Source organism: Pholcus phalangioides, unplaced genomic scaffold, assembly GCF_987345545.1.
Source record: "Pholcus phalangioides strain wild (caught in Gottingen) unplaced genomic scaffold, Ppha-v1.0 ptg000017l_1, whole genome shotgun sequence".
NCBI lineage: Eukaryota > Metazoa > Arthropoda > Arachnida > Araneae > Pholcidae > Pholcus > Pholcus phalangioides.
Genome location: NW_028301610.1, coordinates 18,231,338 through 18,246,456, shown reverse-complemented (window position 1 = coordinate 18,246,456; position 15,119 = coordinate 18,231,338). Strand labels below are relative to the sequence as shown.

At 41.3% G+C, this 15,119-nt stretch overlaps 1 protein-coding gene across 1 annotated transcript; it reads right to left on the bottom strand.

Moving 5' to 3' along the window:
* Positions 1–6,321: 6,321 nt before the first annotated feature.
* Positions 6,322–6,897, bottom strand: LOC149072477 (uncharacterized). The gene has a single exon (XM_089247203.1). The coding sequence runs from the start codon at positions 6,895–6,897 to the stop codon at positions 6,322–6,324; it is 576 nt and encodes a 191-aa protein (XP_089103329.1).
* Between the last annotated feature and the right edge of the window lie 8,222 nt (positions 6,898–15,119).

The window sequence follows — 15,119 nt, the reverse complement described above, 5'->3', positions numbered from 1 at the left end:
TGGGCGAAAAACTGTCGGACAACAATGGTTTTGGGGTCTCAACAATCACTTTCGGAACGTTTATTTTGGTTACCGTGGTTTCCAACAATGCGTTTCAGACGTGTATATATGCCTTTACAATGGTTTGTCACACCTATAATTCTGTTATTATAACAGTTTATTCCTTTAAAACGGTTTGTCACTTTTCCAATCCTCCCAGTAATTGAAGAAAACCCGGGAAGCGCCGGGTATTTCTGCTAGCCTATATACAGGGTATCCTGTAAGTGCTAATGCGGCCTTTATCTCATCAACCGCCCATCGTAGAGATATAGTTTCAATTTAAAAATTGCTTAAAAGGCGTTTGGATAATATTCGCTGCACAAGCTGGACGTATGACGTCGCTAACAACAGAGAACAACAACTACGACTACAAAACTGGGAATAAAAATGTTCATCGCCAGCTGATGAACTCAATGATTGCTTCAAATCATCAACCCTCTGGCACGAAGTTAAAAAATTATCCACCAACAATTGAGTTCAACTGCAAAATGACTCAGCACTGCTATCATTTTTACATTAGTTGATCAAACTTGCCAATGGTACAATGGAAGAATTGCCGTAGACCCAAGCACTGGACTGAATACGTTCCCAAATGGATTTTTTCAGTTGATATAAACCCAGTTCAACAACTTGCAAACAAAGTCTTCCCAAACATTCAACAAAATCACCGAAACCACGAGTGGCTTTGTGAGAGAGTGATTCTGGCACCGGAAAATGAGAGTGTGAACAAGATCAACGGAAAAATCCTAAAAATTATTCCGGGAGACTCCACATCTTGCAAATCGGTTGGCACTGTCACAGACTCAGCGCAGACAGTTCTATATTTTGCAAAATTTCTGAACTCTATGGATATTCCGGGTGTGCCACCACACAACTTGACCCTCAAAGTCGGAGCACCTATAATGCTTTTAAGAAATTTGGAGACACCGAGACTCTGCAATGGCAGCAGACTCTGCGTGAAGAAATTGTACAATTACATCATCGAAGCACCGATTCTAACTGGATGTGCCAAAGGAGAAGACGTCTTCATTCCACGTATGGGATCGTTAGCAGTGCCGGGTATCAACCTACTTGAGCCCTGATTTTCCCACGGACAGCTTTATGTCGCGTGTTGGCAATCCCAAAAATTTGGCATCTACACACCAGATGGAAAAACAAAAGATATTGTGTATCCACAAGCGATTCCCTGAAGTTTTTAATTAAAATATTTAAAAACTAAAGAAATTTTTACTTGATACTGAATTTTTTTTGATCGAGAAGTAATTAATAAGCTATACGTATATATATAAATTCTTTACGGCGCTGGCAACGTCACCGGGTATCAGCTAGTGCAAGATAAAGGAAGATTACATTACAATATCAAACAGATAATTTAAATCTTCTTGAGTTAACAACAAAGATTTTAAATTGATAAAAAAAGATGTACATGAAGATTGTTCTTTTATTAACTGAGGAAGTAAATTAAATTTTTGTGTAAATGATTATGATTTCATTGAGAAATTTCAGTTGTAGCTTCCAAAGTACGCATTCTTATAATGATAAAAATCGCAAAAACTGGTGGAAAGCAGTTTTATTAATTTTATTCTCTTCATGCGGATAAAAGTAGTAATGAGGGAGTAGCCACACAAATGAATCACAATTGGAAAGTTCAACCTTTCACATCCCTTTCAACAATAATACATGTATCAAAGATATGGGTTCATGTTGTAGCCCTACTATGAATTTTAAAAAATGAACTAACATACGTGTGAAAAATTTTTAAATATTTGTTTGAACCATTCATTCCAGAGAAACATGTACGCAGTGACAAAACTGTTCATGGGAACATAATAATGATTCATTATCAGGATTTCAAGCCCATCGGAAAATACAAATAATCAGATTTTCAAAGAAGAAAATTATCAGTTTGTTGATTTCATTGGATGACAAGCTACCTTCAAGTGTCTTTTTGGCCGCTCTCTCTCGAGCGAACGAAGCAACGCGCGAGTTGGTTTAAACACAGCACAATATTTCACATAACAGTCCGCACTATATTTAATATACAGGCGCATAGGTAACGGGCATATGGCATTTAACTGGCGAACCTTTGGTTCTAGAGGCATACTTCCAGTTGGAAAAAGTATCCGAATAATGTGTTCATTATTCGGTTCATTATTCAAATTCTCACATACAGTATTTGATTCATGTTTTCCAGGGGTTACATAGTTATTAAAATAAAAATGCTAACTTTTTATGCGGACACCCTGTGCCCCAAAACCCAATTGGAAAGTTGTTTCCCGGTCTCCAACAAAAAAATTCAACGTTTTTAAATGCAATATTCACTGAGATATTCGAAGAATGTTGAGAAAAAAAAATGCATTAAAAATGCGGGAAAACCATTTTACCCGCATTTAATGCTGTTTTTTCCCAAATTTCCCCAAATTTCCTCGAGAATTCGCATATCTCGGTGAATATTGCACTTAGAAACGTGAAATTATTTTAGTTGGCATCGGAAAAGACAGAGAAACAACTTCTTAATTGGGTTCTTTGGCACACGGGGACGGTATAAAGAGTTATTTTTTTTATTTTAGAGCTATACAACCCCTTACAACATGAATGACATATCTGAGTTGGACACGTAATTTGGATACTTTTTCTAGTTGGGTATGTCTCTAAGATTAATGGCTCACCAGTGAAGTGTCATACGCCCTGTTACACATGCAGCCTCCATATACACGTAAAAAAACAGTTTGAGACGAAATACAGTCAACTCTCATTTTAACGAACGAATACCGTTATAACAGGATCGTTATAAAAATATCGCTTTAACGAAAACTTTTCTGATCCCCCGAATAAGTTTACATAGGAACAATATAAAAATCTGGAATCTTCTTTATTACGAAGTGATTTCTCCGGTCTCTTGGAGTTTCGGTCTAGTGGGGTTTCACTGTATTTCCCCCCAAAATAAAATTTGATATTTTTGAAGTAAAGTAATTGAACTTGAGCAATTTGATCTGAAAACAGTCCTTTTTACTTTTATAAATTTAGGAAGGAAACAAAAGGAAGAAAGCGTGGGGAGAAAAAAAGAAAAATGGCCAAGACGGGCTCGGTTGTGCGCAAATGCCTCGAAATTCCACTTGTGCGCAAGGGGATTCACGCCTCACTCTTAGTTTTATGACAAAATTTCACATTTGAGACGTTTGACTACGGTCACGATTAATTTCTATATATATAGCTTTCAATATTAAAATATTTCATTTATACGAAGCACAATTTCAATTATTTGACATTTTCATTTTGATTCGAACTCCAAATCTTTGGCATCTAGACATCATTTCCAACTATCAAATCCACGCAGTTTTCGCAGATTGTGAAAACGCGTCGCTGAATTGGTTTTGCATGCGTATTATCAACACTAAAAACCATAAATTTTAGGTTGACAGGTACAAAGAGACGCATTAAGCGGGTTATGGACATTTCAAAGTGAAGACTTACGTGAGAATTTATTACACTTTTCTTAGAAATCAGCAGACGCAGTGAGTCTCTAATAAACGGATTTAAATTGCTTTAAATGTAGTCATACGCCCATTTAGAATTTTTTTTTTTAAAGCCCACAACAATATTCTTGCAGGATAGGAAAATTGCATTGAGATTATTTAAGATGTTGCAGGCCAGTAGTAGGGCAGTTAAAAGGAAGCATTACAGTATCGATTAGAAAAACCTTAAAGATGTAGTGTAGAGGAAGTCCCAATACAGAGGTGGCTTGAGCTTACCTGCCGCCCGGGTGCGAAGCCTCATGTGCTACCCCTAATGGAGAGCCTGCCAGGAGGCTGATAGGGCTTCGGTGAAGGGCACCTGGAGATAAACCTGATTTTTTTTCAGGAGAAAGCCGCAAATCATTGTTTACCGTGCAAAATGTGCGTGACCATACGTCCAGCTTTTGAAGTAGAAATGTTTTTTGTTCTAGAATTATTTTACCATTCTTAATATAATACCAGATAACTTAATTCTTGAAGCAACACTTACTTCTGTGAGCCATCATCACTTATCCTGTAAAAATGATATTTTAACGGTGTAATTTTCATTAAGAAAAGTTTTTCGGAAGTGTTTCTGGTATTCCAGGGGCCGGACAAGTGAAAACCAAATTTTTCCTTTGCCTTGATTTGACTATTGTGGAACGAATTCTGAGTGAGGGTATGGGCCCCTAGGTTGAATGAATGAACGCCAGAACTTTGCCACTAGACTTATCCCGTTGCCGAGATCTCTTCCAGCCCAGTTTCGTGGCAGAGTCTGGAACACTTGTTTTTTTCCCCCCATGATGTATATCGCTTATCGCGTATTTTTTTTTATTATTCATTATTCATACATCATATACATTTCGGAAAACAAATAAAATCACCAAGGGATCATACGATCCATACTGGTGATCATAGATTAAAATGTACGATTCGTTTCGTATAATATTATCACAAGTATATAAATACAATTCACCATGTATGAATGAAACGGTTTCTAATAATACTGTTATAATTCGTTTTTCTACTTTCAAATTCAATGTGATGACAATTCAATCAATTATGATGAAAATTTTTGAAGAAAAAAAAACACAAGTAAAAACAAATGAATATATTATAGAATGTTAGCACATCATTATGCGGCAAACAGGAGTGTCAGTTTTAATAAAATATTATATCAGTCGTTATAGTGTTATCTCAGAATTAGAGGGAAAAATAGATGACAAATAGGCACAAGACGTCAGATACGATATTTTAAAAATATTGTTCAATATCAGTAATGGAAAGTACGAACTTTTTAAGAAATTTTTTGAAGGAGTGTTCATTTTTTTTATTTTGGATATCGATAGGTAGCCTATTGTATTGTTTCGGAGCTAAGTAAATGAAGTTTTTACATAGAATATTTTTATTCGGTTTAGGAATTACTAAAATTTGATTTGGTCTTCTGGGATTGATAACATTACGTCTATTGCACCGAACTCGATTTCTGTGATCAGCAATGCATATTTTATAGGAATACAAATGTCTGATGGATAAGACATTAAGGTTAGTGCAGTTAATCAAAGTTATACTTCCATTAAAATTAGGTAAAATTTTGATAAATTTATTTTGCATTCGTAAAACGTCGTTAATGTTAGTGATATAGTCTCCTCCCCATGCTATGAGGCCATAATTTATTTGAGATTGAATCCAGGCATTATACAGTGTGTGTAAAAAATTATTTACTTTGAATTTTAGATAAAAAAATTTGCTTATAGAAAGAATCTTAATTTATGTGAAACATTTTTTATATGGGTTTTCCATTTTAGGTTAGAGTCAATGTAAATTCCAAGATATTTAATGGATGAGACTTCCTCCAAGTGTTGGCAGTTACAATTTGTTTGTGCATTACAGGAATTATCGTGATATGTTAGAGAGAATATGTCAGGAGTTATAATATTGTCAGTCTCTTTCAATTTGAAACTCATGTATTTAGTTTTGTTAACATTAATATTCATGTCGTTTGCCAGAAACCAGTTACGTATTTTTAATAAGTCATCATTTATATTAGTATGTATAGTATTTAAATTCTTTGAATATAAAAGCACGGTATCATCGGCGAAACTAATTAATTCTCCTTTTATGTCAAGATTACACAGATCATTTATATAGATAATGAAAAGTAGGGGGGTCCAAACTAGAGCCCTGAAATACACAACTTTTAATGGGTGTCAAAAAAAAAAAGAAAACATACAAAATTTTTACAACATATTTTCCCCGGACAATTGGATACTGTCGCGATTAACATCCATCTGTGGACAAAGAAATGACCTTTGACCGGGATACGACACTTCGTCCGCCTTTTCGAACTGGGATGTGATTTGTCTTCTCTCTCTTCATTGGACTGGGACGTGGCATCTCTTCCCCTGGCCATTGTATACGCCTTAAACGGACTTGGATGTGATTTGCTTTTCCCCTGCCATTGAATTTGTTCGCGTATCTTTTCATATATATGTAGCGACCTCTACTTGAACTTTCACCGATTGCGGAAAAATTATGACGTCGCACTTCGCAATTTTCTGATGCGAATATTTTGTTACCTAGCAACGCAAGTTGCGATAAAAAATCGAATGTTTTTCTTCGCAGTCGGCAAGCAACCATTGTCATGTGATGTCTTTCATTTTTATGTGTCCGTACCAAATTAAACATGTATTATATAAAACCTTCTGATTGTTATTATATTTAATAATGGAGCTCAACAACCGGTCCTACAGATAGGCGCCTACACACCGGTGCCCTGCATCGGTCCCTAAACTGGGTGCCTAAACTGGTGACCCGGACGCGATTGGCTGATTGCGTTCTCAGGTCGACCGGATGCTGAACAGATATTTGGAATGGCCAACTCAGCGATTTTATCTGCCATCGAAGCGAGTTGTGGAAGCCCTTCGCTCGAAGCAGCTAGTATAGCTTGGACGTTAGCGGGGAGTCGCGCTAACCACAACGATTTCAGCAAGTCATCACTAAAGTTACGTCCGGCAAGCTCACGCATTCGGGCAAGCAGATGCGATGGTTTTTGATCTCCTAGTTCTAAACCTTGCAGTAGCGTACGGATTTTCGACGATTCGCTCTCCGCGTAAACCTGAATCAATCGTGTCTTCAGCGCGTCGTATTTATTCTGCTGGGGAGGTTCTAGAACTAAATCTTGGACTGTTGATAAAATATCGGCATCGATACCAGCGATAGTATGGTTGAACTTCGTAGCATCGGCAGTTATCGCTGCGATCGAGAATTGTGCTTCTAGTTGGATAAACCACAAGTTTGGATTGTTTCTCCAAAATGGAGGCGGCTTTTTAGCGACGCGATCGACATTCGGCGGATTGTCCATTTGGAACGGAGGAAACGATTACTCGCTTACCTTGAGAAGCTTGCTGTTCGAAATCATGGCGCTGTTCGAAATCACGGCGCTGTTCGAAATCACGTCCGGCGTCGCCAGTTTATCACTGGAGCAACAAGTCGCAGCTCTGACCAAAGAGTTGAGTGAGCTGAAGGCCGCTATTCACACTTCACAGCGACAGCCTAGACCTCGATTCCATCATCGAGAACGGTATTCTCGCTCGCGATCCCACAGCCGAGCCCAATACAAACAAGCTGAAAATGGCTTCTGCTTCTATCACACCAATTTCGGAGCTCAGGCTAAGAAATGTCAACAGCCCTGCTCCTTCAAAACCTCACCGGGAAACTAATAAGGCAGTCGTCCACCGGCCAAGGCCACGGCTGCCAATTCGTCGACAGAGTCATACTGGCCGATCCTTCCACCAACTGGACTTTTTTGATTGACACGGGCGCTGATGTGTCAGTCGTCCCGCGAACTGTCGTCAATACCCACAAGAAACCCGAGAAGTTGATTCTTACAGCCGCCAATGGTTCCTCTATCTCAACTTACGGTACCAAACTTCTAACATTGAATTTGAACCTGCGAAGGACATTTGCTTGGCCATTCATCATAGCCGACGTAACCCAACCAATTATTGGTGTAGATTTTCTATCGCATTTCAACCTGTTAGTCGATAGCAAACATCATCGCCTCATCGATGGAACGACCTTGCTATCCACCACTTGTTCCATTGCAAGAAATATCGCAGCTCCATCTTTTTGCTTGAACGGTATCGATCTATTATCATCGCCATATCGGGATATAGTCAAAGAGTTTCCTGATATTCTCCGTCCACACATCCAAAATAAGAAAATTAAAGAGCACAATATCAAGCACTTCATTGAGACTACAGGTCCACCAGTTTTTGCCCGACCTCGACGGCTTTCCACGGAAAAGTTTAAAGTTGCGCGAAAAGAGTTCGAGTTCATGATGCAACAAGGACTTTGTCAGCCTTCGAAGAGCAGTTGGTCTAGTCCACTCCATCTAGTGCCAAAGAAATCTGGCGACTGGAGCCCGTGTGGAGACTATAGAGCACTAAACAAAATCACAGTTCCTGATCGTTACCCGATTCCTTTCCTCACAGATTGCTCGCACATTCTCCACGGAACGACAATATATTCCTCAATCGACCTGATTAGAGCGTATCAACAAATTCCAGTGCACGAGCCGGATATTCCAAAAACAGCAATTACTACACCGTTTGGACTCTTCGAATTTCCGTATATGACCTTTGGATTACGCAATGCAGCGCAGACCTTCCAGAGATTCATGAATACGATTCTACAAGGATTGGAATTCGTATTCTGTTATTTAGACGATATCCTGGTAGCTTCTCCAGACGAGCAAACTCATCTCCAACACTTACGTGAAGTATTCAGTCGACTTGACGAATACGGACTGTGCATAAATGTGCCAAAATGCATATTTGGCGTCCCGACCATCAAATTCTTGGGATATGAAATTAGCAAGAATGGACTCAAACCGTTATCCGCCAAAGTAGATGTCATCAAGAACTTTATGCAACCCACTTCCGCCACTTCCTTGCGCCGATTTCTGGGCATGTTGAATTTTTACCACCGGTTCATACCTAAGTGTGCGGACCTGCAGCGACCACTCACCGCTATGTTAGCAGGTCATGCGAAAAACAGCCGGAAACCACTCAATTGGACTCAACAAGCTTCACAAGCCTTCGCCGATGTCAAGGAAGCGCTATGCAACGCCACTTTGCTCGTTCATCCAAAGCCAAACGCGCACATTTCTCTCGTAGCAGATGCATCGGACAATGCCATCGGTGCAGTGTTACAGCAAGAGCATGACGGTGTGATCCAACCCCTCAGTTTTTTCTCTCGCACACTCTCCCAGTCTCAAGTAAAATACAGTGCGTATGACAGAGAACTTCTAGCTATTTATAGCGCAGTTAAACATTTCAAATGCCAGCTAGAAGGACGTCATTTTACCATTTATAGTGACCATCGTCCATTGATGTATGCCTTCAAACAAGACCTGAACAAAGCTTCGCCTCGACAACTACGGCAATTAAATTATATCGCAGAATTTACTACTGATATCAGGTATATTCCCGGACCAAACAATGTAGTTGCTGACACTTTGTCACGCATCGCAACTATTGCTTCTCCATCACCAATCGACTACGATGCGATTGCCGACTCTCAATGTGACGATGAATTACGTGAACTCCAACAAAGCTCATCATTGAAAATCGTCAAACTGCGTTTGCCGGACAGTAATATAACGAAGCACTTGTTTTGTGACATTTCTACGGGACACATCCGTCCTTATATTCCAGAATCACACAGAAGACAAGCTTTTGAATCACTCCATACTCTTTCTCATTCAGGTATCAAAGCTACTACCAAGTTGGTTTCTCAACGCTTCATCTGGCGCAACCTCAAAAAAGATTGTCAGGCGTGGACTAGAGCATGCATTGCATGCCAACGTTCTAAAGTTCACCGACACACTCGTTCCGCTCTGGCCGAATTCAAAGTACCAAACAATAGATTTCAACACATCAATCTCGACATAGTTGGTCCATTGCCATTATGCCAAGGCTCACGGTACCTCCTAACGATAATAGACAGATATTCCAGATGGATCGAAGCCGCACCTATGCCAGACCAAACTGCCGAAACAGTCGCCAAAGCCCTAATTGCGACCTGGTTTGCCAGATTTGGCATACCACAGAAGATTACCACAGACCAAGGAAGACAGTTTGAGAGTCATCTTTTCCAAACCTTAAGCAGATACCTCGGATTCCAACATCACAAGACGAACGCATATCATCCTCAGGCGAATGGACTCATCGAGAGACAACACCGATCTCTGAAAGCTGCCCTAAGATGCCGAATCCAATCCCATGCAGCTTGGGTTGACGCTCTTCCATTAGCACTACTAGGCCTGAGATCCGCAGTGAAAGAAGATTTAGGATGCTCCTCCGCCGAAATCCTCTACGGATCACCATTGCAACTGCCTGGCGAGTACTTCTCCGCAATACCAGACATCAAACAATCCGATTTCGTCCATCAACTTCAAAAACTAATGCCTTCAATGAAACCCATACCTACAACAACTCACGGATCTACGCCAACATATGTTCCTACATGTCTACAATCCGCATCTCATGTGTTCTTGCGTAACGATGCACCACACTCTGCCTTGCAACCAACGTATCAAGGCCCATTTCTGGTCAAAGATCGACGAGATAAATTCTTCGACATCGACTTCAACGGGACATCCAGGAGAATCTCCATCGATCGGTTGATCCCAGCTTTCTTAAGTGACCAGCATACCCAAGTGCCTTCGACGTCACCCATCCATCCAAGTACAGTACCAGCAACTGTGACTCGTTCCGGTCGTCATGTCCACTTCCCCGACAGATACTCGACCACGACATTTCGTTGACACTAGGGGGGGAGTGTGTAGCGACCTCTACTTGAACTTTCACCGATTGCGGAAAAATTATGACGTCGCACTTCGCAATTTTCTGATGCGAATATTTTGTTACCTAGCAACGCAAGTTGCGATAAAAAATCGAATGTTTTTCTTCGCAGTCGGCAAGCAACCATTGTCATGTGATGTCTTTCATTTTTATGTGTCCGTACCAAATTAAACATGTATTATATAAAACCTTCTGATTGTTATTATATTTAATAATGGAGCTCAACAACCGGTCCTACAGATAGGCGCCTACACACCGGTGCCCTGCATCGGTCCCTAAACTGGGTGCCTAAATATATATTATTTTGCATCTATGTCATTGTTATATTTAACCCTTACTGAGCTGTTCTTGTTCCCCGTGCAAATTTATTTTATATTGTCAGTTCCATTGCATATTTACTACCCTGAGCACGTTTGGTATTCTATTTTTCTTCTCTTTGTTCTACGGCGAAAATTTTTATGTCTTCTAATGTTTTTCGTAATGACATTTGCAATGTAGTATTTTTACAATGGTTTTTCGGAGGGTTTCAGGCTTACCCAATCCTGCCGCGTGTCTGCGGAGTGTAGTCATTATAGAGGAGTTCCCTTTTGTGGTATTGACTTGCTGGCACCCTATACATACCCTCATTTGAAGGTGGTGTAAAACGCGCAGTGATGGTAAGCTCTTCCAGCAAAATTTCCCTCAAAAATTTCTCTTTTGACTAAATTTTTCCCATGCATTCCGAAAAATGTGCTGCCATCTAGCGGGGAAAATGCATAATCAAGTATTTTGCAATAGAAAAAGTATAGCACTGCATTAATTTCTTTTTCTTCTTTTTCAAAAAGTTCTTTTGTTTGATGCTCTCTCAAAATTTCCCACTATTGCTAAGAAATTTCCCACCTGGGCAAATTTTGGGCAATTTTTCCCACGAATATGGGAAATTTCCCACGAGTTACCGTCACTGAAAACGCGGAAGAACTGTGGCTTTTTTTCTGTTCAGTCAGATGCTTGCCGATCATTGGCTGTGTTACTGAAAGTATGACGTCATTGACTAAAAATAGGGTTGCTGTAATATTGGCGATATTAGTTTCCTTCACCTCACATTCTGTCATAGTCCCGTTTTTTTAATGACGTCACTATTACAATTGGCGAATTGGAGGGGCTTTTGAGAGGTGATTTAGGGTTGCTCTAAATTGGAGATGACGTCAGAATGAGATTGGCGAGCTTTAGGGTTGCTCTAAATTGGAGATGACGCCAGAATGAGATTGGCGGGCTTTAGGGTTGCCCCTTTTCATTCGTTGACGTCAGACCCTGGATGAGAGATGGATTTGCTCCCCTTAAATAATAGCAACGGAACTGAGCCGACCTGTGCTAAGGTTTTAGGGTTTCTCTAGTTTAGGGAAAACGAAAGACTTAAATAATGGAGCCATTGGTCTCTTCCCAATAATCGAACTGATTAAATTGACGAGCTCTAGGGTTGCCCTTTTCTCACTCGATGACGTCAGACCACGTAACAGGAGATCCCCGATTGTTCCCTTCGCTGTGAACTGTACGGCAATTCGAGGTAATTCCCCCCCTACTGGTAATAACGGAACTGGGCCGCCTCCTGTCGCGGTCTAAAGTCGGGTTTTCCTAGCAGTAGAATTCGCCGGTTCGGGATAAAGACGTCATCGGTCTTCCCCATAACTGAACTAAACCAGCCCCTAAGGTATATTTTCTCATTGTTCCTCGACAGTTCTTCCTCCTTGAACTTCATTTAATTATATTTTGTCCCGTTTTTCATTTAAACCATTTTTTGGGAGTGAAAAATCGGGACTGAGACCTCCCTTCTGGAGCTCCCCAGGCCTCCCCTATCGCATGAAACTCTCCGAAATTTTGTAACACAAAAGTATTGTATTTGTACTTTCTTTTTTGTGCGGAAAAACGAGTTAGAAGTGTTAACTCCTATTGTTTTTCTTGAGTTTGAAATTTTTTAAATGTCCCGTATTTTTCTTTTCTCTTGACCATCCGTCCCGACTTTTTTTTATCGCATCATCGGGATCGTATTTGTTACTGCTGATAATATATGCAGGTATTTTCTTCATATGTGCAATACTTCGCACGCAAATTTGTCAAGACCGGTTATGACCGAGAAATTGTAGTCATAGTTGGACATTTTCTATTGTATTTTGTGTGTAATGTTTGTAACCGTTGCTGGGAATTCGTGGGACTACAGAAGACTGGCCGGATGGGAGCATGCCCCGGCTGACGGCCGGGTGGGTCTGCTCCCCAGACAGACGGTCAGGGTGGGAGGCTGGATCCTAGCCACGCGTTTTGCTAGCGACGGTCGCGTTGCTTTGTTCATCAGTTCAATTGATCTTTGCAGGACCCGTGAAGGTGCATAAGGCCTCCCGCGGATGTTCATCCTGATGTACGGCTCTTGAGCCTTTTTGTTTTTGGATCAATAAACGACCCTCCGGGCTTCGTCTCTGGGGTCGTTGGCGCCTGGGGGGGGGCTGCTTGGTCTGTGGGAGTCTGCTGCGGACCTCGGGGCCGTGTGACTTCTCCTGGCTCGTTTGGGTGGGCCTATCGGCCGCCTGGGGCGATTTTGCTGCGGCGTGGGATGCGCCTGCCCCGCTGCGGGATGGACCGGCCCGGATTGGGGCTTCGGTGCCGTCTCGCTCTTGGGATCCTCGTGGCGGGTGTTTTGCTTTTCCAGCGCACCTCCGATACATTAGAAGTTCAATAGAATATTAACGTGGAGGTGTGTCTGGTGTTTCTGACACGATTAACACATTTTGTGGTGATTACAGACGAGATGGGGTTGGGAGTTGGAGAAAAGTTTCGGGCTGCAATTAAGACGGATGAATGTATACATATTAGGATGGAGGTATGTTTTAAAAGCAATTGAGCCCCCCCCCCCATGCCATCTCATCTGTTACCTTACACTTGCCATATTACATACACAGGATACAAAAAGAAAAAGAAATGAGAATCTTATTGTGAAATAAAAAATAAAAATATATATATCCATCGGAGCGAGTCATCTCGCTTAACACCTTATTGGTGAGCAAATGGGTTTAGTGCTGTAGTGGTGGGTTGGTAAGATACGGAGTTAGAGATGGGGAGAGTTCAGGGTACAAGGGTTCAAGTCCACCCACCTTTTCTAGCTGTTGTTTCTTGGTCCCAAATTTGCTGTCATTTCTGGAGGGTTGCTTGTTTAAGTTGTCGCTTCAGGAGCGTTAGTGGGGAAAGAGTTATCAAGTTTATTGTCACAGTTGATTGCATCTTTGGCTAGAGTGTCTGCTCTCTCGTTTCCAAGATTACCTACATGGGCCTTGGTCCAACCTAGGAAAATTTTTGGGTTATTTAATAGACGCCGCCTCAATACACGTACTATTGTGTGTCTATTTGTTGGATCTAGAAATGCTTGAAGGGAGGAGCGGCTATCAGTTATTATTAAAACTCATTCTTCTGCTCCCATTGCGTATTGTGCAGCTGCTTCTATCGCTAACAATTCTGCTTGGAAGTTACTATTGTTTTTATCTAGCGCTGCTTGCCACGTTTGCTTTTCTGTATTGTTTGTGTATACACAATAGGCTGCCCCGACGCCTTCATCGGTTTTGGAGCCATCTGTGTATATGTGGGTGTTTGCTAGTTTTATATCGTGGCCGTCAATCGAAATTTGATTGGCGATAGTTCAGCATGAGGGGTGGTGGTGCCAGCCATGGTCCGGTGCTTCAAAGTTATTGGAGTCAAAGTCAAGAAGTTCTGGTTGAATGTTTTTCCTAAACCTAACTGCGTTTGTGTAGACTGCTTCCATTTGGAGCTTTAGGTGTAGTGGGCAGTTGCCTGTGATCACCTGGAGTCCGAGCGTGGCTGTTGTATCATAGGCTCCAGTTATTGTTAAAATAAATTTCCTCTGTGTGCTATCTAGGGCCTGTTGTTTTTTTGGTTGGATGCTTATACCAAGCTGATGCGCCATGGGCTAAGAATCTCTCATGGGCCCCTAGGCTGGGATCTTTTGCAAACCCCCAGTCAGATTTCGCACGCCCCCTTCTGTAGTTAATTTATAGCCTGGAAAATCCAAAAAATTATGAGAATTGTCCCGGAATCTTGTGAGGGCCATGGGTGAGGGAACCAAAATGCACACATGCCCCTTGTAATGGGGTTCAAGGGCGGCACTTGGCCATGCGACCCATTGCAGGCACCGCTAGAGAGGATGCTAAATCCGGGGTGAATGGGTAAAAAAAAATTCCATTGGCCGCAAGAAACAAAACTCGGCTCTGGAGGGGCGCAAAATCTGAAATGAAAGGCCGAAATTTTTTTTTTTCTAAGGAATTGTTTGGATAAATTGTGAGGGAGGGGCATGACCTTCTAAGGGTAGGACTGACAGGACTCTAGCTTGAGGCCCGGGACTAAATCCTTATAAATTTTCTTCTTCACTCTATAAATTAACTGTAGAAGGGACCCTATTTAAAATCTGGCATGGGGTCCACGAAAGATTCCAGCTTAGGGGCCCTGACGGAGGAGGTAGGAAATACAAAAAATGAGTCCCACACGGGTACAGATTTTGTCTCGAGCCGCTCAGATAGCTTACATTCTTGTTTCTGGTATTACGGTCAGAGGTCTTGTCTATTTTCTCAACGTTTTCGTTGTCGAGGTACAGTATGACTCAAAAGCGTGATGTCATGTGAATTTTTACTGTGTTAAATTTTGGGGTCTTAATGCTACGCTGCTGCCCCTTACAACCTGCCGC

What these genes read in the sequence shown, in the direction of transcription:
- LOC149072477 (XM_089247203.1), bottom strand. Translation starts at nt 6,897, where the DNA reads ATGGACAATCCGCCGAATGTCGATCGCGTCGCTAAAAAGCCGCCTCCA.